The following is a 26,713-nucleotide window of genomic DNA, read 5'->3' on the forward strand; positions in this document are numbered from 1 at the left end:
TTTTGCACAATAATCGTCCCGTGTAATAGGGCCCATAGTCTCATTCAAGTTTTACCAGACTTCCTAGAGCTCCATACAACTTCTTCAGCCACCAAATGCCAAATGAGCATGCTTGAGTTGCGCTTATCTTTAGTATCAGTCATAAGCAAGTGGCAGGGGAGAGCGATGTAAAGCTTCGGAAGATTACTACTCCCATGGCTCACAGTGCCTCTCTACAATGAGTCCGGTGTTTCCTCTGTGATGCAGCTTCACTCTGCTCTCCCTTTAACTTCTGACAAGCAGGAGACAGGGAATAGCAAGCTGGAGAGCCTTTTCCCTGTTGAGGCCATTTGTGAAATTTTTTTTGCAGAAATCAATAGTCCAGGCCATTTTAAGAAACTTTGTAATTAGGTTTATTAGCCAAAAAATGCATTTTTATCATGAAAAAGCAGTTTGAAGCTCTCCCCCCTGTCTTCATTGTTCTCCTATGGAGAAAGCTAAATAAAAGACCAAAACTGGACAACAAAGAGTTAATCTACAAATATATCACCCTCTATCTCCTCTGACAGTCAGCACTGACCTCTCTGAGCTCTGATTACAGCTGTCACCCAGCTCAGTGCCTGTAATCCGCCTGTAATCCTCTGTTATCTGCTTTCTGCTAACTCCCTCCTCCCCCCTCCCCTCTCCCTAGAACAGACTGGGTACGTCTGATGCAACAAGTCACAATTTCCAGATATTTTTTTTTTTTTGCAGTGGATGGAAAAGAGGAAGGGGGGGGGACCTGGGAAAAGGCTTTTTAAATGCAGATAATGGCATATTTGGCTAATAAACCCAATTACAAAGTTTCTTAAAGGACACCTGTCACCCGCGGTGCCGGGGTGACAGGCTCCCGACCCCCTGTTAGATCCCCCTATACTTACGTGATCCCGCCGGGTTCGCTTCCTGAGCCGGTCGGATCACGGAGATCTCAGCTCCCGAAGCCCGGCGCACGCGCTGACAGGAGAGTCCGATGCCCATAGAGAATGTATGGGGAGTCCGATGCTCCATCATTCTCTATGGGCATCGGACTCATCTCTCAGCACACGCCGGGTTTCGGGCGCTGAAATCTCAGTGACCCGACTGCCTCGGGAAGCGGGACCCGGCGGAATCACGTAAGTATAGGGGGATCTAACAGGGGTCGGGAGCCTGTCACCCCGGCACGGGGGGTGACAGGTCCTCTTTAAAATCGCCTGGGCTATTGATTTCTGCAAAAAAAAAAAAAATACGGCAGTGACTCTTTAACCTCTTAGGGTGCCGCGAGTAGGCTGGGACCGCGGCTATTAGCGGGCACGGTCTGATCACCGTGCCCACTAATAAGGTAATCGGAGGCAGCTGTCAAAGTTGACAGCTGCCTCCGATTACCGGAGGCAGCCGTTCCCCGGTGTCTAGTGGGGGAGATCGCTCCGCGATCTCCGTGTGTTGCGCCGACCCCGGCTCGGCACTCGTTTTGTTTTCGACTGCAGCAGCCGAAAGCAAACGAGTGCCGATCTCATTGATCTTTGCTGTATTACTATACAGCAAAGATCTCAATGAGAGATCAAAGTGTATATACTAGAAGTCCCCCAGGGGGAATAACCCTAACCCCAGGGGGGCTTCTAGTATTTGTGTAAAAAAAAAAAAAAAGTATTGTTATTAATAAAAAGCCCCCTCCCCTAATAAAAATTTGAATCACCCCCCTTTTCCCATGTTTTTAATAAAAGTAAATAAATAAATAAACATGTTTGCTATCGTCGCGTGCGTAATCGCCCAAACTATTAATTAATCACATTCCTGATCTCGCACGGTAAACTGCGTAAGCGAAAAAAATCCCAAAGTGCTAAATTGTGCATTTTTGGACAAATCCAGAAAAAATGTAATTAAAAAGTGATCAAAAAGTTGTATATGTGCAATCAAGGTACAGATAGAAAGTAAACCTCATGGCTCAAAAAATGACACCTGACACAGCCCCATAGACCAAAGGATAAAAGCGCTATAAGCCTGGGAATAGAGCGATTTTAAGGAACGTATATTTGTTAAAGGACAAGTGCCATGAAAAACTTTTTCCCAGTAATTGAAGCACATTACAAAGTTATATAACTCTGTAATGTGCTTCAATCACCTATCTGCCTCCCTTCCCTGTCTTTTCCCCCCTCCACCCCCCACCAGGAAGTGTCCTGACTCACACAGACCTGATTACTGTCGTCACTGTCACCAGGCAGCTCCTTCTTGTGAGGATGAGTCATCAGCAGGAGGGCTGCTCTAGGTCCTGTTACACCACCCTCCCCCTCCTTGTCAGGTGACTCTGCTTGCTCAGCTTATCTTCTCTAGTGACATGACTCCTTCACTGAGTCCACGGCAGCAGGAGAGAGGGTATGAGGAGAGGGGGGAGCTGCCTAAGTGCCGGAGTCAGTCTGAGGGAAGATAAGCAAGTGAGATGTGACACAAGTGATGGCTTGCAGTTGTTCAGCCAATGGGAGCTGAGCAAGCTGAGTCACCTGACAAGGCAGAGGAGGGGGGAGGCTGGTGTAACAGGAGAAGGAGCTGAGAGAAGAGCTTGGTGACGACAGTAATCAGGTCTGTGTGAGTCAGGACACTTCCTGGTGGGGGGTGGAGGGGGGAAAAGACAGGGAAGGGAGGCAGATAGGTGAATGAAGCATATTACACAGTTATATAACTTTGTAATGTGCTTCAATTACTGGGAAAAAGTTTTTCATGGCACTTTTCCTTTAACCCCTTGCCGCAAAATGACGTTTGGGAAACGTCATGTAAAGCAGGTAGTTAATGCAACATGACGTTTCCCAAATGTCATGGCTTCCCTGCCTCCCCCCTCTGTCCCTAGATGCGATCGGGCAGCAGGAGGAGGCTGTGTCACACAGCCTCCTCCTGCTGCCACTATCCGGAGGGGAGCCGCGCTCCCCACCGGACAGTTAACCCCATAAATGCCGCGGTCAATGCGACCGCAGCATCTATGGGGATATTTCTGGCTTATGGGGAGATCGGGCGGAGGGAGGAGGCTGCAGCATGTTGCCTTCTCCTGCCACCACTGTCCAATTCTCCCCCCGTCTGTTTGCCCTTCCCCGGTTTGCTCCCCTCACCCTGATCTCCCTCCTCATCATGTGCGCCCCCATGCTCTCCCTCCCCGTGCTCCGTCCCTGTGCTTCTCCCCCCACCCCCGGATGTGCTCCCCCCACCTCCAGATCTGCTCCCCTCCCCGTGCTGCTCACCCTCCCGGGCCGTTCTCCCCCCTGCCCTGATCTCCCGCCTATGCTCCTCTCCCTCCTGTGCTCCTCAAATGCCGCCCCCCCCCCGAGCCGCGCGAGCAATCGCGCAGCTTCGGGGGTTACCATAGTAACCCCCGCTTCCCAGGGCGTCTGGGTTACTATGATATATACCGATCAGGCCCCTGCACTGAGGCTGGGGTCTGATCGTTTGAATGAGCAGTCAGTGTGTAACACTGACTGCTCATTCATTCTGTGTATAGTATAGTGCATTACAGCACTCATCATATGCTGTAATGCATTATACTGCATATATACCTGTAAAGTAAAAAAACACAAAACACACACACACACACACACACACACACACACACATAAATACATAAATAATAAAACAAATAAATTAAATACATGAATGAATAATTAATTTAAATAAATAAATATAAATAAATAATAAATATACACATTCCCCATCCCCTTTATAAATGATCCCCTATAAATAAAGTACACATATTTGGTATCGTCGTGTTCGTAATGACCCCGTCTATTAAAGTCTTACATTAATTATACCGCCCGATTAATGCCATAAAAAAATAAGTAAAGAACTAACCAAAATGAAATTTTTTTGTTAATCCCGCCCCCTAAAAAATATAGAAAAAAGCTATCAATACAACGTATGTACCCAAAAGGTGAACCACTAAAAACGTCAGCTTATGCCACCAAAAAAGAAAAAGTCCTTACGTAACTACATTGGCGAAAAAATTTAAATAGTACAGGTCTTACAATGTGCAAGACACAAACAGTATGTATAGTATAAATGCCATAAACTATAACAGCTATATAAAATGGATATCACTGTAACCGTACCGACATGACGAATAATAATAACATGTCATATGTGACGTATAGTAAACGTCGTACAAAAAAATGATGAAAAACAGCTGCTAAATTGTGTTTTTTATTCTTACCACCTCATAAATTAAATAAAAAATGATCAAGGTGTCACATGTCCCTCAGAATGGTACCGATGGAAACGTCAACTTGTCTTATACAAATATTTTGGCACCGCAAGGCCTCTGTGACATGATATAATGTCTATAAAAAACCTGAAATAAGAAAAGACCCCAAAAATACACAAGGCTTCTGTCATGTCTGAGGCCTGTGGTTGAGTCAGGTGACGCACTGTGGCCACATATGGGGGATTTCTAGAAACATTGAAATAAGGGGAATAAATATTGAGTTCCATTTCTCTGTTAATATTTGCTGTGTTAGAGGAAAAAATGGATTAAAATGTAATATCTGCCCCAAAAAATTTCTGCAAAACACCTAAAGGGTTAATGAACTTATGAAATGTTACTTTGTATACTTTGAGGGGTGCAGTTTTTACAGTGGAAGGATTTATGGGGGTAACTAACATACAGGCCCCACAAATCCACTTCTGGGAACTGGTCCATAATAAAATCAGAATTTGAAATTTTCCGGAAAATTTGAAAAATCGCTGCAAGTTTCGAAGCCCTCTACATTCCTAACAAGTAAAAGGACGTTCACCAAATGACATCACCTTAAAGCAGACATGTTGTAGATGTTGCAGTAATAATTAGTTCATGTGACATAACTATTTTTCTCAGAAAAGAGAGTTTTGATTATAAAGAAATGTAATTTTTTCTAATTTTTGCGCAAATGTGTTTTTTACAAAAAACTACTGAGTGTATCAGCCAAAGTATACCACAAACATAAAGAGGAATATGTCACGAAAAAACTATCTCAGAATAACCACGATAGTTAAAAGCATTGCAGAGTTATCACTACATAAAGAGAGACAGGTAAGATTTTAAAAATAGGCCCTGGGCATTGAGGCCAAAACAGGCTGAAGAGGCAAGGGGTTAACAAAGGTTCGATTTTTTTACAGGCCATCAGAAAAGTTATACATGTTATATATCGTTTAATCGTAACGACTTGAGGAACATGTATAACAAGTCAGTTTTACCCCAGGGCGAATGGCGTACAAACAAATACCCCCCAAATAAAAGAAATGCGGTTTTTTTTTTTTTTCAATTTTACCACACTTCGAATTTTTTCCTGGTTTTGCAGTGCACTTTATGCAAAAATTTATCCTGTCATTGCAAAGTACAATTAATGACGCAAAAAATAAGGGATCATGTGGGTTTCTAGGTGGAAAAATGCAACTGCTATGGCCTTTTAAACACAAGGAGGAAAAAACAAAAACGCAAAAACGAAAATTGGCCCTGCCCTTAAAGGGTTAATAAAATAATTTGCAGGCCGCTGCACTCAGTTATACTGTGTACAGCAGTGGGGTAGTGTGGGTTGGCAGCATCCGGGGCAAGGCAAAGTGTTGTTCCCTCTAGTGCCTTTTCTATTGAAGTTAACCCTCTGTGATGCCCCTTGTACATGATGTGATTCCTTAGTGATGCCCGGTAGCCAGAGTTAACCCCAAGTTATGCCCCTGGTAGCTGTAGTTAACCCCTTATTAATGTTCCCTGGTAGTCTAGTTAACCCCCAGTCATGTCCCTGGTAGGCCTAATTAACCCCCCCAGTCATAGCAGCAGAGAAAGGCAGTGTTAGGGCCCTTTAAAATGAGTCAGTGGCTGCAAAATAACAAGCACTAATTGGCTCTCATTTTGGGAGCCTTCACATGGCTTAATCAGTCGCAGGAGCGGCTACTCCTTTAATTTTCAGCATTGTCGGACGCGCATTCCCTGTTTAAACTGGGTGATGTGAGGCTTGTAGTGATGATTTATGTGCCCACAATAGAGATTGAATCAACCAACGAACAAGAAAACGCTTGATCTGCGACCCTATTAGTTGGAACGATTATCAGAAACTAGCACAGGTAGATTCCCCAATGGTTTACAGTACATGGCAAATGGATGACTTTTTAACCTAATTCACACGTTTTCTGCACATTTGTGTGCTGTGGCCCTTAAAAGGGATACTCAGATGATTTTTTTTTTTCTTCTAAATAAACTGGTTTTCACATTTTTTATTTACTTCTATTCAAAATTTGAAGTCTTCCAGTACTTTTTAGCTGCTGTATGTCCTGCAGAAAGCTGTGTTTTCATTACTGTGTCAAACTGGAAAGAATACACCACTTCCTGCAGGACATATAGCAGCTGATAAGTACTGGAAGACTTCAGATTTTTAAATAGAAATAAATGACAAATCCATATAACTTTCTGATGCCAGTTTATTTGAAAGAAAAAAGATTTACCCCTTTAAATCACAGCTCACTCATTCTGTTTTGTAAAAGGTGACACTTTTTTAACACTTTCAGGAAGGGGTGAAATCTATGTTGAATCTGCAGCACATCTACATGTAACACATGCAGATTTTGTCACAGATTCTCTGTAGTGGGATAATTGTATTGTTTTTTTTTTTACTTTTTTGTTTTTTTTTACAAGATTTTTCAAAATGTTCATAAAACACTCCCAAGTAACAAACCCCACCCAGCCCCCACCAGAGATATTGATTGTACAGTGGGTGCAATGACACAAACAATTTTACAAAATACATAAATAGGTCACAAACAATGAGGAAACAAAAGTAACATGGGCATTGAGGGTTCTGCAGGGAATGGACTCTACATCTACTTGTTCTATGGACATGAGCTAGGAGGGCAAAGGGTGAATGGAGGATGTGATATGAAGACCGGCAGAGAGATCTCTTCAGCAGCTGGATATACATGGTGGGCAGAGCTTGGTGGGGAGGTTTCCGCTTCCCAATTTACATAGATGGCAGATTTTGCCCTTAACATTTGGCCTGTTTATAGCTATAGAGTAACAATGTGACTAACAATGTAATGATACATTCAGGATGTAGGATTAGTCACACGGTGTGTAACATTCTGTAACATTGTTGAACTCTGGAATATCCCTTTAAAGCGAATGTACCATATTAATCTGTAAATAAATACTTTTATACGACCTGATGTGTGACACAGCGCAGATTCTTATGGCACTTCTGCCCATTTCCGCGATCTGCACTGTTCTCTATGTATACAAATGAGGTGAGTCAGCGCAGTGCACCGAAATCTCCTCTGGATGACACGCACCTTCTGAATCAAGTCTGGGCCCAGCTTAGGGGAGGAGATATCGGTGCACTAATTGGTCCTCAGTCACAGCTCCGAGCCGCCCTCCCCTACCTCCTCCCACCAGACTTGTCCTTCCTGCTTCCGCACTTGCCTTGCAACCCTGGCTGCAAAGGGAAATGTATGTACCTACATGGGGAGGTATATGGCTGCAAGCAGAAATGTATCTGCCTACGAGGGGCCATGTATCTGCCTACGAGGGGCCATGTATCTGCCTACGAGGGGCCATGTATCTGCCTACGAGGGGCCATGTATCTGCCTACGAGGGGCCATGTATCTGCCTACGAGGGGCCATGTATCTGCCTACGAGGGGCCATGTATCTGCCTACGAGGGGCCATGTATCTGCCTACGAGGGGCCATGTATCTGCCTACGAGGGGCCATGTATCTGCCTTCGAGGGGCCATGTATCTGCCTTCGAGGGGCCATGTATCTGCCTTCGAGGGGCCATGTATCTGCCTACGAGGGGCCATGTATCTGCCTACGAGGGGCCATGTATCTGCCTACGAGGGGCCATGTATCTGCCTACGAGGGGCCATGTATCTGCCTACGAGGGGCCATGTATCTGCCTACGAGGGGCCATGTATCTGCCTACGAGGGGCCATGTATCTGCCTACGAGGGGCCATGTATCTGCCTACGAGGGGCCATGTATCTGCCTACGAGGGGCCATGTATCTGCCTACGAGGGGCCATGTATCTGCCTACGAGGGGCCATGTATCTGCCTACGAGGGGCCATGTATCTGCCTACGAGGGGCCATGTATCTGCCTACGAGGGGCCATGTATCTGCCTACGAGGGGCCATGTATCTGCCTACGAGGGGCCATGTATCTGGCTGCTAGGGGGAAGGTATCTAGCTTCAAGGGCCATGTATCTGCCTACAACGGGGGGGGAGGTATCTAGCTGCAAGGGCCATGTATTTGCCTACAAGGGAAAATGTATCTGCCTACTATTATTATAATATTTAGAGATGAGCGAACCTTGAGCATGCTAGAGTCCATCCGAACCTGAACTTTCGGCATTTGATTAGCGGTGGCTGCTGAACTTGGATAAAGCCCTAAGGCTATGCGGAAAACATGGATATAGTCATTGGCTGTATCCATGTTTTCCAGACAACCTTAAAGCTTTATCCAACTTCAGCAGGCCCCGCTAATCAAATGCCGAATGAACGGGTTCGGATGGACCCGAACCCAGTTCACTCATCTCTAATAATATTGTAAGTACTTATTCTCAAGCTGAGAGGCAGCGATCTCTCTGATCATGGTCAATATAGTAAATACTTATAGTTGGTGTAATCAAGGGTACACCCACCGGAGTCAAAAATAGATCAATCCTTGCATAGAAAATAGAAATAGAACAGAAAGGATGCGCTTAAATAAAATACATAAATTTATTGGGTATGCGTTAAAAATACAACTTGTAACAAGTGATAGATATATACAGTGAAAATAATCTCCAAATCGGGCTCCGGGAGCCTCACATGCAGTCGCTTGGCCGAGCAGGTAATGTATGCTCCAGGCTTGGGCGGCGGGCAGCGGGGGGTTAAAGGGGCCGGGTCACATACTGGCATTGGAATGAAAACTCCGCTGCGGGTATGTGACCCATTCAACTTCACTATACCAGGATTCGCAGCAGATTTTGCTGCAAACTCGCAGCGTGAAATCCACTGCGAATCCGGTACGTGTGAAGCTACCCTAAGAACAGCCATTTTAAAGGGGGTTTTCAGGGGATGATGGTAAATGCTGTGCATAGACCATCACTGAACTTTCCCTGAAAAACCCCTTTAAGGCCAGGTTCACACATGTGCCCAGATGGGGTGTTTACTAAAATATTTTTAGCTCCATGTGTGAACGAGCCCTCAGTGAAGAGCTCCCTACCTGGACGCATCTTCTTCAAGCTGCCAACCTGTAAATCACAACAGAAGCCTCGGCTCTACAAATCTATACTCTGCACCATGTGTGACATCATTAGTGCTTGTGATGTCATCATAACTGCTGCTGTTTTTTAAGTATCAAGCTTACATTAAGTGTATATGTATGTGTAAATATAAATATAATATACACACACACACACGTATATTAGGGCTGGGCAATATGGCAAAAAAAAAATCTAGTTTTATATATAATGTGTGTTGTATGGCGACATGGATAGGGGGATAGAGTGCACTGTACTATCTCTATATTGTGTGTGTGTGTATATTACATATATAGTCTATGTGTGTGCATAGTGCAAAATAAGTGGAGTGGCTGTAGATGGCGAGTAGGGCCAAAGCCTGTGCGGCCTGGAGAAGTGTCCCTCCCGGGAACCAGACCAGTCCTGAGGTATCTGGCTGCAAGGGGACTTGTATTTGGCTACAAGGGGGAGGTATATGGCTGTAAGGGGACTGGCTGCAGAAGTAAGGTTTTCGGCTACAGGGGGGTAGGAATCAGACTGCAAGGGGCATGTATCTATCTGCAAGGGAGAGGTATCTGGCTACAAAGAGGCATATTTAGCTGGCAGGGGGCCATACCTGCCTAGGGTCACATCTAGCTGCAGGAAGCATACCTTGATAGGGGCATATCCTACTGCTAGAGGCATATTTGGCCACAATGGGCATACCCGCCTAGGGACGTATCCGGCTGCAGGGGCATACTTCATGGGATGTATCTGACTGCTAGGGCATTTCTAGCTGAAAGGGGCATATCTTGTTACAGGTGGCATACCTGGCTACATGGGGGCATATCTGGGTAAAGTAAGCATTAATATAGCTGCAGGGTGGGCATTATTACTGGCCACAGGGGCTGTTATTATTTGGAAGGGGGCATTAAAAATGTCTACGGGGGCATTATTACTAGGGTAGGGGATTTATTATTGGGGAGGGGGGCATTATTACTTGAGCATTATTACTGGGTCCTGCAGATCAGTCACATGGTTATGGGGATCAGTTTGTGACAGACTTAATATAGAGCCTATGGTGTCAGTGTGATCTTGGCCTTATTAAGGCAATGTTTCTGATTGAGGTACCTTGGGGATACTCGGCTGAAGCATCTCATCACATGGGGGTACTTGACATGAAAAGGTTTAGTAACACAGCTCTACGGTATATTGAGCCTAATGCTTAAAACTCTGCTTCAGTTTTGTGCTAAAATGAGTGAAAAGTCAGGCTTTAATTTAAAAAATAAAAAATCTAGAAGAGAAGCCATAATTGACGTATATGTCATGGTAAGCGTGGGCCCGTCTGATTTTAGGGTGAGTGACACGACGGCAGCAAATTCCGATGACAAATTGAAATCCTTTGACATTCCAAAAATGTCACGAGCCGGGCGCAGCTCATAAAGATGGCGGAAAGGTTAAAGAAGAGATTAACAGTTTCTTTTCCTAGGTTAAATACGCCTGATGATTTACCTCCCAATTACCACTAGTTTTATTAAAACCTGCCGCAACTAATTTATACTTGGAGAGCGTATCTGAACAACGTCTTGTAGTCGCTTCTTTTCCCGCAGCAAGATGTTAACCCCTTGCTTGACTGCACTCCACTTGTAGGGAAGAAATCTATTTTTTTTTTTTTCCAGGCCCCTGGCAGTGAAGGGCTAATCTGGTTTCCACAAGGAAACTAAACTTTAAAGACATTTATGTTATGTCAACTTGGGAACTCTTTGTCAGCAGAAACACAGAATGTCAAGTCTGACTTCAAGTCAAGCTTAAAGACATATTTACTTGACTTTTCCGAAGAGCAGAAGTGACACCTTCCACAGTTCCATGCAGAGATAACACTGAGCGCATCCGATGCTGAGCATAATAAAGAGCCGAGTAGTTTGTCAATGCTGGTATTTATGCATGCTTCACACATTTTAATGTGTCCATATGAACTACATTAAAACTAGCAGCCTCAACTGTTATTTAATAATTGAATTTTATGGTGTGTAAAGAAGGACGTTCCCTCCGGTAACGGCTTTTCTTTTATATTCCAAAGGCTAAAGTTTTTTAATTAACTTTTTTTTTTCCTCCCCCTCCCCCCCCCAACCCTCAACCATCTTCTATATAGCTTCAGATAATCGACATGTTAAATAACTATCTGCCTGTGAAAAAAATAGAGCGAGCCTTGGCCGGATCATCTGCCTTTTTAACAAGCCGAAGAAAATCCACTGCTGTAATGTGTTCTTGTAAATTAGCATTCACTTAAAGTGATTAGGAACGTTAATGTAGTACAAGTTTAATTATCGGCTGTCCCTTAAAGGTGCAAACGTCTCAGACATCACACAGGGATATTCTCCAGGGCGTCTCATGACTTTCACTTCTAGGGGGTTTACGTTTTTTTTTTCGTATAGGCTTTGTTCACATCTGTATTGGCCTCCGTCTTAATTTCAATTGTGTGTGTATAGGATATTCGTAGTATAATTTTCAAGATCATTTGGGTAGAAGAGGGATATCCACGTTGGATCAAACACAATTATTGACATGAAGCACATTTATAATCCATAGGGCACGTCCTTTTCTGGGCTGGTGCCAACATGTCCTGATTTGCTTTGTCAAGACTGTGAGACTTGAGGCATGTGATAAGTTACAAGGGCCATATGGTGATGTTGCGCAATGTTGCGGCATCTTCATGTGGCAGTCCCAACTTGACATGGTGCATGTTGGTACAGACTTAAAAGTGAAGTACTGGGGAGCAAAAAAATTCCTGGGATTCCTCTCAAACATAAATTTTTATATGTTGCAGCCCACGGTGAGACTAACAATCCATTCTATTTTTATATATCTATTCAGTGTCCATCCCCATTTCTGAGCTGCTGCTTTCTGCTAAAGACACAAAAAACTGTGCATGAGCTTTTCTCTTCCCCCTCCTTTCCGAAACAGCTGATGTGAACAAGTCTCTGGCAGGCTTTATCTGCAACTCTGTAGCTTCTTTGTAGTGCCAGGAGGGTTAATCTGAGGTAAAGTTGCTGATAAACTCACTGTTATTATTCCTCCCGACATTACAAAGTTGCAGATAGGGACTTGTTTACATCAGCCACCTTGGAACAGAGGGGGAGATAGAGAGAACAAGTATGGAATGAGTTGTTAATCTCAGTGTTCGCAGCAACATATGAAAAGTTTTACTTGAGCTGAATACCCCTTTAAGCATCTCTTAATTTTCTTTTACTTCTCTTTTTAAAAAAAAAATGGCCATATTGTGACTCTCAGTTGTATGGAGCTATAAGAGTGCACCCAAGCACTTCATAAGATGTACTTACAGTATGTAATATGCCAGTTTTGTGTTGATACAGGACTACCACCCCAGGGGACACACAGCTTCTTGCCACAGAAATCTATGATCTTCTGCAGTCATCGAGCACAGCAGAGGGAGATTGTACCAATGAGATGAACTCTAGACGGCGGAAGGCCCAGTTCTTCCTTGGAGCTACAAATAAACGTGCCAAAACAGTGGTTCTGCATATTGATGGTCTCGATGACACGGTAAGTGCACATTTGGTCTCCTCGTTTAGCTGGGATTTCCTGTCTCATTGGCTGTGGATAATTGATCATATGACTCCATCAATTGCTTCTATATTCTACCTTACTGATGGGATGAAGAAGGATCTTGTCTGGGCCAGAAACACAGGTCATGAGCGTGCCAAGTATTGGTCTTAGGAACCCTGTACAGTTGATTAATACAGGATAGATCAGGTCATCAACTCTGCTGTGACATCATACCCTGCTCGCTGCTCTGTTTCCTACTTCTGAGACAGACACGATTTGATAGTGACAGCCCAATCTGTCAATCACTGACTCAGGCGGAAAGTCTATATATCTGAATAATCCCCTTAAGGAAAAAGCTGTTAGAAACCACTTTTTATAAATCCTGCTCACTACAGTGGCACAGTATACGTAAGGTATTAAGTCACTACAGCAGCTAAACTGCAGAAAAAGTATATGTGAAGGGATCCTATTTCTGCAAATATAATATTCCAGTACATTAATACTGAACACATCAGTTTTTAAATCACTTTTCCCCTCAAAGTTTATTTCTGTACTCAAACATTGTTCTGTATCCAAACAAAATCAAGGGGGAGATAACTCTTAGCTGAACCTTTGTTTAGCTGACAGTTATTGAGGTATTCAGGCACCAAGGTTACAAGAGCGGGGATTCCCATCATAATGATGGGAGTTCCAACTCTAAACCGGTGGGCCAAGGTTCCTGCACAGTGATGCTGTCTCTCTCCAGTCGCACTGAGCTGCATAGAAGACACACCAGGCACCTGGAGAGGGAGGATGTCACCGTGCAGGAGTTCCGGGACTGCTTTCATTTTCCTCCTGCACAAGACTTCTGGTAGTATGAAGGGGGGTGTACATGGGGTATGCTGTTTATGTATTGGGAGTGACCCGAGCTCCATGAACAGTGACGTCCTCCCTCCCCAGGGGGCCAGCATGGCCTAAAGTGGGAGGACATCACTGTGTAGGAGATCGGGGTCACCATAATTGCCCGCCAAGGAGCACCTCTCTGGCTGTGACCTACTGGTTTAGAGCTGGAATTACCATTATTATGAAAATCCCTGCTCCTTTACAGTAACTATTTACTGCTAGTCCAGAGGCAGTAAGTGGTGATGCTATTGCATCATCACTTAACTCTTTACACTCTGTGGGCTGGGCGCTTTGCAAATGACTTATGGAATGTAAAAGCCAATTAAACACAATTTTGTTTTTCCCTATGGGAACACACATCTCGGTTCTTGAACTGCTCGGTTCTGAAACAGACTTCCAGAACCGAATGTGTTTGAGGACAGAAGTATTACTGTATTAGTTTATTTTTTGCACTCACATCTGTGCCAGACTGCTCTCTCACGGTAGCATCAGTCAGGCAGCTGCTTACCTCCCTACCACCTTAGAGATAACATGTCTCATCAGCAGATGTGCAGACATGGCTAGAAATCCACATTTGTCACCTGCTCCCTACATGACTGGTGAGTTATTCTCATCAAGACTAACATAGATAAACTCGTAGGACTTATCAAGTTAAATATTTTTGCAAATTCATTCATTTACCAATTTTTTCTCCTCCTCTTCCTGATATGCTGCTTTTTTCCTCTTATTGTTGACAGCTCATTTTCTAGGTTACTGACCCCCACTCTGCTCTAAAAGCAGTTGTTTGGTTGGAATATTCAGAGAGATGATAGATAGATAGATAGATAGATAGATAGATAGATAGATAGATAGATAGATAGATAATAGCCCCCCGTGATTAGCTGGTCAGGAAGGAGCTACACATTTCCCCAATGATAGTCTGAAATTTCTTTCCGTTGTGGCTGGGGGAAGTTCCTGCACGTCGGACCCTCAGCTTGTCATTTCTGATCTATACAATAGGAGATGACAAGCTGATCCCAGAGGCCGGACCCCCACCGATCCAGAGAACAGGGACATAATTATCTCAATAACTTAATGAGAGGCGAATACCCCTTGAAAAGGTCATTATACCTCTGCTTACTCTTAGACAACAGACAACCTTTATAATGAATCACAGTTTCCGCCTTCATGACCAGACACGTGTGTTTTTTTTTTTTTTTGTAGCACATGCAGATTTGAAAGATATAAAGTTTGTAATTCAAATTATATTTGCATATTTTTTTTCTTTGATATGTATGATTTGTACTTTTATTTTTTAGAATATTGGGGAACATGTAAAAAATAAAGAAACCTATGTTGTACAACATGTCCTCCATTAAGCTAATGCAAGACATTGGGAAGACATTTCACCACTACCACAATTATTAGCTCCGCTTACAGATGGAGTACAGCCTCCTAAAACTTACTGCAAAGCTGACCTTGGTCTGCAGAAACCCAGTAATTCGTGCAGCTACCTGTCACCCAGCAATCTCATGATCGCTAGGATGGGAAGCAGGAAGCCTCATGGCTCTTGTTGTGTGTAAAGCAGTTAGTTTTAGTGGTTAGCAAAGTTATTTTGCACTTTGGTCCTGGGCTCAGGACAGCGTGTGCATGGAGTTTGTATGGGTTTCCTTCATGTATTCAGGTTTCTTCCCACACTCCAAATCATACTGGTAGGCTTATTCATAGCCCCAGTGTGGACAGGGACACAAGTAGTGGCTGTGTACAGTGCTGCAGAATATTTGCATTGTATTAATAAAGGGAAACAACTTTTCCTTCCCTCTGGGGTGCCCAATGGTCACTAACGCCTGACCCTTCATCTGCAGCGGCATTATATTTGCAGGAACATTTAGGCAGTCCGCAGGTGCTTAAAGAGGAAAAAGATGGCTGCTTTCTTTCCAAAACAGTCTCATCCTGTGCCTGTTGATGGGTCGTTCGGTGCTGCAACTCTGCTCTTTTGAAGTCAAATACTTTTGAACTGCAATATCACAAACTGCCTGCGGACAGTTATGGCACTGTTATTAGAAGAAAGCAGCCATGTTTTTCCTAAAGGGTTTTCCAATCACCTATACTTTTGTTGAATGCATTGAATTTTTACATTTTTTTTAAATTAAGTTTGGCCCAGTTGTGTCCCTGTAGTGTTGATAGCTGTTGCCTAGGTTCCTGATTATGGGACCAGATGTGAATTATCAGCAGGTGGGACAACCATCTTTAACCTTGGACAATGTCATTAGATAACGTTGAAAGGACACCCTAATACAGTGGCAAACTTCTCCCAGACTTCTTTCTATTTCTCCGCTCTGTTATTACTAATATCAGCTATGATTTCCAGCAGTAATGTAATAGAGGCCTTGTCGTCACAGAGGAGAAGGTCCCGGATGAGAGCCTTTTTTTATTTATTTTTTTTTAATTTTTTTTTTTTTATATTTTCTTGAAGACAATAGTACAAGAGCTTGCTTATCTTTTGTGTTCACTTTCTTCTGTGCCCCACTTAGTTCCACATTGAAGGCGCATCACAAAAGCAGGCACGAAACACAAATGCAAATGACCTCCTCTTGTTGTTTTATAAGAAATCAGGAGGTACGTGTCTGCCAGAAATAGTCTTCATCCTTCAAGTATGAAACCAGTCCGCCGCTTGTTTGAAAAGCCTGCGTCTGGCTTTGGAGCAAGTAAAGTGAATGCAGTGCACAGCGCTTGTGATCTACGATTTGCTGAAGGGTTGCAACATCTGCTTTGATGCGTTCCGTCAGCAGGCATGCAAGGTGTCTGATAAACAGAGAACTAAACACTAACTGCTTAGCAATGAGCACTTCAGTCACTCAAAGCTTAACCAAGGGGAAATGTTTTCCTTATCATATGGAGCAAACAACTCCTGGCTTTCCAGCAATGGCTGATGATTTACAGTTTACTTTATCTAATTCGATTTATATTTTTTTAACATGTAAGCATTGTACCTTTTTAGTCACGAGTGGAGAACACATGTCAAGGTTGTTCTCTGCTTAACCAAGCATAGATTATGTGATTTAACAGCTTGGCTGCCAGGCCAGAGGACCAGTTGTGTGTCTTCAATCAAGAATCATCCGTCGCAATGTTGTGTCGTTCACGATGCTCCGTAAATAGAACAATACATGTCCATCTTGTTTGACGAATTCAACTTATCGTGTCACTAAGGATAGCGAATTCTTTATCTAGGGGTCTTGGAAGAGCTTGTGTTCTTTGTTAGAAATAAAAGAAATAAAATTGCCATCTTTACCGTTACCAGCAATTTTACTTATTGCCCCCCCCCCCCCCAACAATTGTGAAGGGTTTGGGAACTCAGCATGGTCATATGATGGCAATACTACAACATAGCCATCCAGATTTATGAAAACTAAGGAAATGCGTTTTTTACGTATGCAACTGAAGTCATAAGTTTCCATACACCACATTCGTTGAAACTCTTTAATTCCTGACGTGTAATTCTGGTGCACACTCCCTCTCTTAGGTCACTCATGATTATGATTTTATTTCCAGAATGGTTCATGTCTGAATAATCCTGGAGACAATAATTATTTCCAATGGCTCTAAAGTTTACAGACATGTCAACTCATTGACAGCAATGCCTTTTACATTATCTATCCTGCACATCACTTCCCGACTCTCTGCTCTACCCATAGACTTACTATAGAACCCAACTTTCTATAGAGACTCATTGGAGTGATCAGTGGGGTTCTGAACACCTAGACCCTGACCGTTTAAAAAAGAACAAAAAACCTTTGACGTGCCTATCAAAGTAAGGCCCCGTTCATTCTACAGAATCGGTGCATGCATGCAAGGTGTCTGATACATTGCAACACTAAAGCAACATCTCAAGAGATTGGCAAAGAATTTAAAGCCTTAGGCCCCATTCTTACTACGGAATTGGCGCAGAGATTCCGTGCAGACTCGTCACCGAATCCTGCCTTCTATCAGTTTGAATGGGAGGGCTTGCGCGCGCCTCTGTACCTCTCCGATCAAAGAATTGACATGTCAGTTCCGAGAGTCGCGCAAGCCCTCCTATTCAAACTGATAGAAGGCAGGATTTGATGCAGAGTCCACGCGGGGGGGTTCCGTAGTGTGAATGGGGCCTAATGCTTTAAATTCTTTGCCAATCTCTTGAGATGTTGCTTTTCTCATAATGCCATCTATTTAGTAAAGTGCACTCGCCTCCCGCAGCACAGCACCCCCACCATGATGCTGCGGGCCCCATGCCAAACAGTTGATATTGAGTTCTTTGGCTTGCAAGCTTCCTTCTTTCCCTCCATATATAACCGGGGTCCATATGGCCATACAGTTCCATTTTAGCTTTACCAGACCAGACAACCTTTCTCTTTGTTCCCATATCTAGTTACAAACTATAACCTGGCTTTATTTTTGCAGCATTGGATCACTGGGTTCTTCCTTGGTGAACAGCCATTCCGGTCATGTCAGTACAGGATATGTTTTACTGTGGATGTTGATACTTTTGTACAAGCTTTCTCCTGCTTCTTTACATGGTGGTTTTCTGTTCAGTGACTGATTTTTCTCCAAGGTTCATTCATCTCTAGGGGATAGAATGCATTTACTTGTTGGACACTGTGATGGCTGCATGGTTACATGTGGTTAAACTTGCATATTGAACAGATAAAGGTGGGACCTCCAGGCATTTAGAAATTGCTTCCAAGGATGGACCAGATCTGGAGGACCTCAGTTCTTTTCCTGATGTTCCCTTAGCTGAACCCCCCCCCCCCCCCCCCCAATTATATTCAACAAACTGGAAAGCAGGCCTCAATATCCTACCGTAGGTCACCTCCAGTTACCATACATGATACTTATAAACGGAGCAGGATCGCAAGAGGAGAGGTCCGAGCTTGCTGGAGTCCCAGGACGTCTAATCGCTGACAGTTACCAATGCTCTCCTCTTGTTTAAAGTGTCACTGTCGTTTACATTTTTTTGCAGATCATGGATCTCTTATGGAGAGGAGAGGGCTGGAGGAAGATGAGGCACCAAGACAGGACAACAAAGAATTCATTTACAGCTACATCACCGCGCTATCTCCTCTGAAGTTAGCACTGACCTCTCTGACCTCTGAATGCGGCTTTCACACAGCTCCCACTGTGTAATCCTTTGTTCTCTGCTCTCTGCTGGCGACTAATCTCCCTCCTCTCCCCTCCCATCTCCATAGGTTACACAGGGCCCGACTGATGTAAACAAATTGAGATTTCCTGATAATGAGCAGTGAATATGAGAGAGAGGAGGGAGGGGTGGACCTGGGGAAAGTCTTTTTGAATGCAGATAATGGCCTATTTGCATAATAAACCCAAATACAAAGTTTCTTAAAATCGTCTGTACTATTTATTTCTGCAACAAAAAAAACAGACAGTGACACTTTAAGAGGAGAGCGTTGGTAGCTGTTGGCACTTAAACGTCCTGGGACCTTCCTCTTACGATTCTGTTCTGCTTCTTCTGCCGGTTTTCCCCGCTCCCTGGGACGGGCAGCAGACGGCAATAACCCGCAAAGACCTGTACACCCACGGTGCTTTCTAATATTACAGTGTGCATAATGCTTATAAAGCATGCTAAATCTAGACTTTTATGACATTGAATATGAAGAGGGGAGAAATGAGAGTTTTTAATGACTTTATCCGAAGTGTATGTAAACTTATGATTTAGCTGTAAGCATGGATAGAAGAAGCAACAAATGAATCTCCCTGATGTATTCTATGTGGGACATATTGGGAGAAATAAGGTGACTCATGTGCGTTGTTAGTTGTCACTGTGTTCAGAGTTTACTCAGTTCTTTCTGCTCTTTGACGCTATGGAGCTTTATATGCATTATTTCTAACTTAGAGTTGAAAAGCTGTTGTTTCTCTCGGCAGTCTCGGAGGAGTCTCTGTGAAGATGCCCTACTGAAAATCAAAGGCGTCATTAGCTTTACATTTCAAATGGCAGTACAAAGATGCGTTGTCCGTATTCGGTCTGACTTGAAAGCAGAGGTAAGACGTTCTTTAAGATCTAAGACAGAAGGATTGGAAGCAGACTTGGACTTTTGTACTGCTGTTCTTCTGAATAGAATTTAGAAGTAGATTTTTTTTTCTTTATTCCTTTTTGAGTGTCAAAATATGGCAGATGTTGCTGTCTGTGGAGCCCAAAATTCTACACCTGCAAAGTTTTCTTCCTCTCCACCTACTCCTCCCTCCCTTCCGAGGTGGCTGATGTAAACCAGTCCCTATCTGCAACTTTGTATGAACTTTTTAATGCAGGGAGGATTCATCACAGTGAGTTCATCTGCAACTTGACCTCACATTAACCCTCCCAAACAAGCTACGAAGTTGCAGATACAGCCTGCCAGGGACACTGTTTACATCAGGTGCAGGTCCAGGCTACTATAGGCAACAAAGGCGGGGGGGGGGGGGGGTGCTGATCAGTAACGTTCTCACCAATCCGCACTAAGGCCTCCTTTACATGGCCATATGTGGCTCCAGAGTGTACGGACTATGATTGCGGGCCGGTCCACAAATAACACATCGTGCCCTTCTGAAGGTATCTAAAGTCTATGGATCTCAATTTACTTGTAGAAATTCACAAACCTTAGACTATAAGGGGTTCAATACTATGTGCAATTGCAGATAGTATATGAACTGTATTATTACAGCCATATGATAGAGGACTTACTGTATATACTATATATTTGCCTCTGTTCTAAAGTTCAATCGTATGATTTTTTTATTTATTTTTTTTTGCACTGGTTTGAGTTATTGTGTGCCTGATTATACAAATGAACCCATCTATTATAAAGAAGTGCCTTATATCCAATGTATATGTACGTACTCCTATTCAATAAAGTACGTACATAAAGGACTGCATTCTAGGGGAATATATAAGTGTGGCTCCACAACATTGCCTGTGTAATTCTCACTGTGCTTTTTTTTTTGTTTTGTTTTTGTTTCCAGGCTTTGGCAACAGCAATAGCGTCTACCAAAGTGATGAAAGCACAGCAAGTAGTTAAGGGGGAAGCAGGAGAAGAGGTTGGTCATGTTCTAATTAGGCAAACTCTGCTTCAGGTCTCCCACGTCCTCCCTCTGCCCATTTTGGAGATATTCCTTCCAAGACAAGAGGGAGGTGGTTTCCTGCTGCAAGCAATGTCTGGTAGCTGCCTAGCATTACCAATGCTACAGTGACATTGGGCAGCTATTGCTTGTGACATGCACCAGCCTCCCTTTCTGAAGTATACCTTGTTGCGCCGGGAAACTAAAAAGTTAAAACCTAGGTAGCCCTTTTTAAAAATGGTTTCATCATATAACACCATGTGGTATAAAAGACATAACTTTTTCTGTTCTGCATTTTAATTACAGAGACTTCTATAGGTGACTTCTATAATCACTGTACTGATCTCTCATAGAGATCAATGCAGTACATATGTACTGCATTAATCCATGAGATCAGGGCTCGGTTACAATGGGCTGCTGAAGCTCATTTTAAATGAGCACCTAGCAAGGATGAGCGTCATAGCGGCGCTGACCCCTGGCCCGGCCTGGCAATCCCACCACTGGACCGCCAGGAATTGGATTTTAGACCATATAAATGCTGCTGTCAAAACTCAGTTTGACACCATTGCGTATATTTATGCCATATGTCATTAAGGGGTTAATTTGGTTGAAAAAGAAGTTTCTGCTATGACAATGATAGGATTTGGTATGAGTTTTATGTTGATGCCATGTTCCTCTACCATTCCTTTAAGTTGCTGGTGCCATTTCAAGACACTCCTGTGGATGTGGAGCAGAACACAGACTTACCGGACTACCTACCTGAAGATGAAAGCCCAATGAAGGAGCAGGATAAAGCCGTGTCCCGGGTCGGGGCACATCCGGACGGTGGGGCCAGTTGGCTCAGCACCGCAGCAAACTTTTTATCCCGATCCTTCTACTGGTGACATGGGCTTAGGGACTAAAGACTGCGAGACAGTATGAAGAAATATTTCAATCATCCCAGTGAAGTGCAATTTGCAATAAAATACTACACACACACAAAAAAAAACAAAAAAAAAAGTTTAAAATCGCGCAACTTACACTGTGTATTCCCTGTACGATAGCCAGCATGGCGGACATAAGTCACGGAACGTGTTGCTTCATTTATTGCGTGTTGCCTCACTTTGTAAATGGGTCCACCCTTTGCTATTACACTGTCATGTTATAAGCCAAATAATTGTGATAGTGAACACTCTACTACTCAGCCTTAAGGTCACTGGTATGTTGTAATACACAGGAAGCGTCTCTTCACCTCGATACTCAGGACCCGTCAGTTCTCATTCACATTAGATATTAGTGCATGAACGCCTTTAATTTTTAAGAAACGTTTTCTTTCTCTTGCCTTATTTTACGGAAGGATCAGTTTCTGTGACACATGATACGGCCAGCAGCAACGCAACACCATGGTTTGGTTGTTTTTATTTTGCTCACTTTCCAGACCGTAAAGAGTTTATGCCTCCTACATGATAGAGTTCTGTGCAGGTCCAGGCTACTATAGGCAACAATCCTAGAGATTAGCATCGCAACAAGACTAGAAATATAATAAAAGCTACATATTCTCTTCAAAATGTCAACTTTAGTCCTGCCTGAGTATATATGATTAAGAGCTAATGGTTTTTTCATATGAACCATGGATATGCAATGTTATAGCCTCAAGAAATTATCAAAAAACCAGGGTCAGCCTGATGTAATAGCCGAGAACCACTATGGATAGAGAAATGCATAGATGTATATATTTATGTGTGTACAAGATCTGCTGCCTGCTATATACCACGGTGCCATTTTTAGAGACATCATGTAAGAGGTACACCCGTTTTTGTTCCATGTCGATGATGGTGAAGTTTTTATATATTGAAAATGTTTGTAATGAAAAGGAAGGGTGAAATGTACGTTTTAGATGTCCGATTAAACCACCGTGATTGTTTCATGCTTTTTTTTTTTTTACACTGAAAGGCCTGGAATTGAATTGCATGGTTTTGTTGTGAAAATGTGTCATTTGTTCATTGTCACTAGAAAGTTATAACTTTTGCAAGAAAATATTGTTTCTATCAAAGGGTCTTGGAAAAGAGATTTGTTTCTCACTGGCAATGGACGTTAAAGGGGTATTCCAGGCTTGGAAAAATATGTCTGTTTTCTTGTAGAAACGGAACGCTTCTGTCCTCCTAGTTCCATTGAAGTGAATTGAGCTGAACTGTAATACCACACACAACCTGAGGATAGAGGTGATGCTGTTCTTGCAAGAAAGTAGTTGTATTTTTTCCAATCCTTGATAACCCATTTAAATAAATTTAGTTCCCCCATCCAAAAGGATAAGCGTGAGATTTCCCAAACGGGGCCCCATCTCTTTTGTTTTGGATTGAGCAGTGGGGTCAACACTTGCATTCGTTGTCTGTGGAAATGCAGTGATACGACACCTTTGGCAGCTCTTATAGAGAATGAATGGAGGGTGAGCATGTCTGCCAAAACAATGGAGTCAGAGCTATGTTTGGGCGATAGCGCCTTACCCAATCTTCCCCCATCCTGTGTATAAGGCTTATGTTAATTGAAGTTAGAATGCCCCTTTAAGTGTTATGCTTCCCATCTAATGTTTATGGTGGTCTCCTGACTGCAGATGTCCAGGGAAAAGAAGATCAGACACGTTGGATTTTAACATACCAGATCTCTTTAACATTGGAATCTGGCAGGTGCTTTCTTTCCATTGAAGAGACAGGCATGCTTGGCCAAACTCAGCTTTTGCGAGTATACCGGGGGGGGGGGATCAGGTGAGATAGCTGTTGGCCGAAGAACCATTCAACTGACAAGCTTTACAAAAAGGAAAGCAATCAGCAGGTTAGCATGCTGATAGCATCCTGTGTCCTATGGGGAGCTGAGGATGAAGGTATGTTTCTTACCTTCATCCTCGGCACAGTTTCCTAGATATTCATAGTTTAATCTTTATGTAGATGGGTTGTTTTGGTGCACTGGGGGTGAGGCTGCCACCTCCAGTGCACCAAAATAACCTGTTTCCATATGAGGAATAAACTTTGAATATCTCGGAAACTGCACCAAGGAGGAAGGTAAGAAACTTACCTTCATCCTCAGTGCCCCATGCACTATAGGGACATATCAGCAGGTTAGATACTTCTAACCTGATAATTTCCCTTTTACAGGTGATTTTTTTTTTCTTATTACTATAAACATTTATCTCTTAACCACAGGATAGGGGATACGTGTCTGATTGCAGGGAGGGTAAGTTTTAAAAATAGAAATGAAGTGAGAGTGCAAAATCTTTATTTATTGTCTATGTGAGTGCCAAAGACAGCCAAGCACTCCATAGACAAAAAAGGAGAGCGTTCACGTCCGTGCACTGCAGCTGAATGTACTCCAGATTGTGGGTGTGTGTTGCCATTTGTTATGAGCACCCAAGTCATTTTTCTATAAGACCCTTTAACAAATCTCCCAATGGAATCCACTCCCACGGAATCCCTTTTCCACAGAATTCTGCGCAAAATTAGACTAAAATGCGTTGGAGGTATTGACTATATGTAGGACTGATTCTATTTTTCACTGGTTTCTTGCTACATGTAGTATAACATTAGAAATCTGTGTTCACTGGTTACTTTATTTCATCTTTTGAGGCAGTGATGATTTTTGGGTATTATTGGTGTATTCTTTTGAAGTCTGTTATCTCGTAAAGAAAAAAGGAAAAAGATGATTTACTAACGGTTGATAGACTAAGCACTTACTCCTATGCCTGTTACATCAATTATGCTGCTCAATGCCATTGGCTAAATGTTTTTGTAGTGAATTGCTTTCCTGAATACACACTACGACAGTCTAGAACAGTGGTTTTAGTTTTTTTTCAAAAATTTCTGGTTTATTTAGCTTCACTGATGGTGGGAGATGTTTGCGTGGACGTGTCATATTGAGAGACATGCAGTAAGGGTGGATTGATCACCTGGACAAAGACAACTTTTTTTCAATATTATTTATGCTAAAGGGTTTGTCTGAGTTTTACAAATTAAACCAACTGCATTTCATGTTATTTTAAAAATTCCCCATAAAATCCAGTTCTTCTCCTATGACAATGCTCTGATGGTGTCTGTTAGTTTTGTATATTTTCCTGCAGTTAACAATTGGCCTCAGAGGTCTTCTACCATGCATGCTAGTCTCACCACTGAAGCCAGCATTTAGCTGAAACATTTACTGGCTGTAGGTCTACACCAGTAAACCGAGGGGACTACCTGAGCATTTGTGCGGGAGTGTCTCGGGAATTTACCAGTTATCTGGCCAGGTAAAATCACTCATCCCCCCCCCCCCCCCCCCCGTCCTGGAGACTAACAATTTGCTCCATACTTGTTATAACTTTTTCAGTCTCCTTCCCCCAGTTCTGAACCTGCTGCTTTCTGCTGAAGACACAGAAAAGCTGTTCGATCATGTAGTGGCTCATGTAAACAGTTTGCCTGGCTGGTTGTCACTGCTGTCTGTGATACCGAGAACATTAATCACAATGTGGTCACCAACCTCAGATTAACTCTCCTGGCATTACAGAGTGCAGAGACAGCTGGCCAGGGATGTCTCAGAAGGATGGAGGGGGAGATGGAGAGCACAGCTCACACCCCATTTTCTTTGTTTTCAGCAGAAAGCAGCAGCTCAGAACTGAACAGACACTGAAAAGATAATAACAAGTATTGTAGGTCTCCACGAGGGGGATGATTAAACAATTATTTTACCTTTGCAGAATACTCCTTTAAGTACTTTTTTAATTTTATTTTTATTTAATACTGCAGTTAGTTTAATTTTTAAACAGGAAACCATTTAATCCATTTACATTTTTTTACACCAACACAAGCAATTACTAGGCAAATCTAAATAATAACGTCAGCTAAGATGTGGAACTCTCGGTTGTCACCCTAGTTTTAATAAAATTGGGGTTTCATGGCATTTTTAACTCTGCTTGTCAGACAGCAAGCTGCTAGTAACCAGCCTTTCTTAGGTTATTATAGTCTACGACCCTATAATAGTGTCTATTTTCTCACCAAAATATCTGCCTGTGCTATATGCAGGGATTTTAATGTCTAATCTGACCTTTCACCCTGTTAATAATCAGATTTTTTTTCAATGATACCTTTAGGTGAAGGACCAATTTTAACTGAAATTTAAAGGGACATCATGGACTTGGTACAAAATCTGTGCTGTGTTTATAAATTGCAGATGATCATTGTTGGGAATACAGTAATGAACTTACTGGGACAAAATGGTACATTGCCGATTGTTTAACATTTTCACATTTGTAGAGTGAATCTGTATTAAATAAAATGCTACTGTAAAACGAACGGCAAACTAGTATTCCTTTAGTGATAACTTTTTTTTCTTCTAATATAAATATGTTCTAGAAGAAACTATATGCGCACAGACTAAAGGCCAAAGCTATCCACATCAATTACTCCTTTTAAAACCGCATTAGAGCCTTTACATCATTCAGTAGACTGAAATGTGTCTTGTGAAGCTGTCTGGATCCAAGCCGCCCTTGTTTGCAGATGAGCGTATCAGCCTTTTAATATTCCAGCTATAATTTGTGCATCGTCTAAATAGTGGTAATAACCGTTGTAATCAGATTTCTTTCTTTTTCAGTCACCAAAAATGCATTGTTTGCTATTGCTGCTCTAACCATAATGGAAGCAGCCTGTAAATTACATTTTGAAATATGTTGTGTAAAATAAAATAATAAAATTACACGGGTCTTCTTTTTCTTTTCATATTGCAAAAGGGAACAGGTTTGATCATTACTCTTTGTGGCACTTTTTTCTGTAATGTTGTAGTTAGTCAGTAGACACCTTTTTAAATTCATTATAATTCAAAAACCTTGTTCTCTATAGGTCTTTATTAAAAGTTTGCTTAAAGTGTCAGTGTCGTTATAACTTTTAAAATCTAAATCAACAGTAGATGTGAAATGAAGCAAGTTTGCAATTTACATTTCATTATTTTTTTGTTATGGTGCAAAGCAAAGATGAACTTACCAGAAATCCAGGTCCAGTCTACTGAAGGCAGAT

General features: G+C 42.6%; 1 protein-coding gene across 1 annotated transcript in view; it reads left to right on the top strand.

Annotated features, from left to right (window-relative positions):
* The window catches only part of ARMC1 (armadillo repeat containing 1), a 41,901-nt gene extending 15,505 nt beyond the window's left edge, over nt 1–26,396 (top strand). The window contains exons 4-7 of the mRNA XM_069957534.1: nt 12,563–12,752; nt 19,533–19,649; nt 20,607–20,681; nt 21,395–26,396. Coding sequence (XP_069813635.1) covers nt 12,563–12,752; nt 19,533–19,649; nt 20,607–20,681; nt 21,395–21,586 — 574 coding nt within the window. The 3' untranslated portion in view covers nt 21,587–26,396. The remainder of the gene's footprint in view (nt 1–12,562; nt 12,753–19,532; nt 19,650–20,606; nt 20,682–21,394) is intronic.
* The last annotated feature ends 317 nt before the right edge of the window (nt 26,397–26,713 follow it).

This window comes from Dendropsophus ebraccatus, chromosome 2 (genome assembly GCF_027789765.1).
Source record: "Dendropsophus ebraccatus isolate aDenEbr1 chromosome 2, aDenEbr1.pat, whole genome shotgun sequence".
Lineage (NCBI taxonomy): Eukaryota > Metazoa > Chordata > Amphibia > Anura > Hylidae > Dendropsophus > Dendropsophus ebraccatus.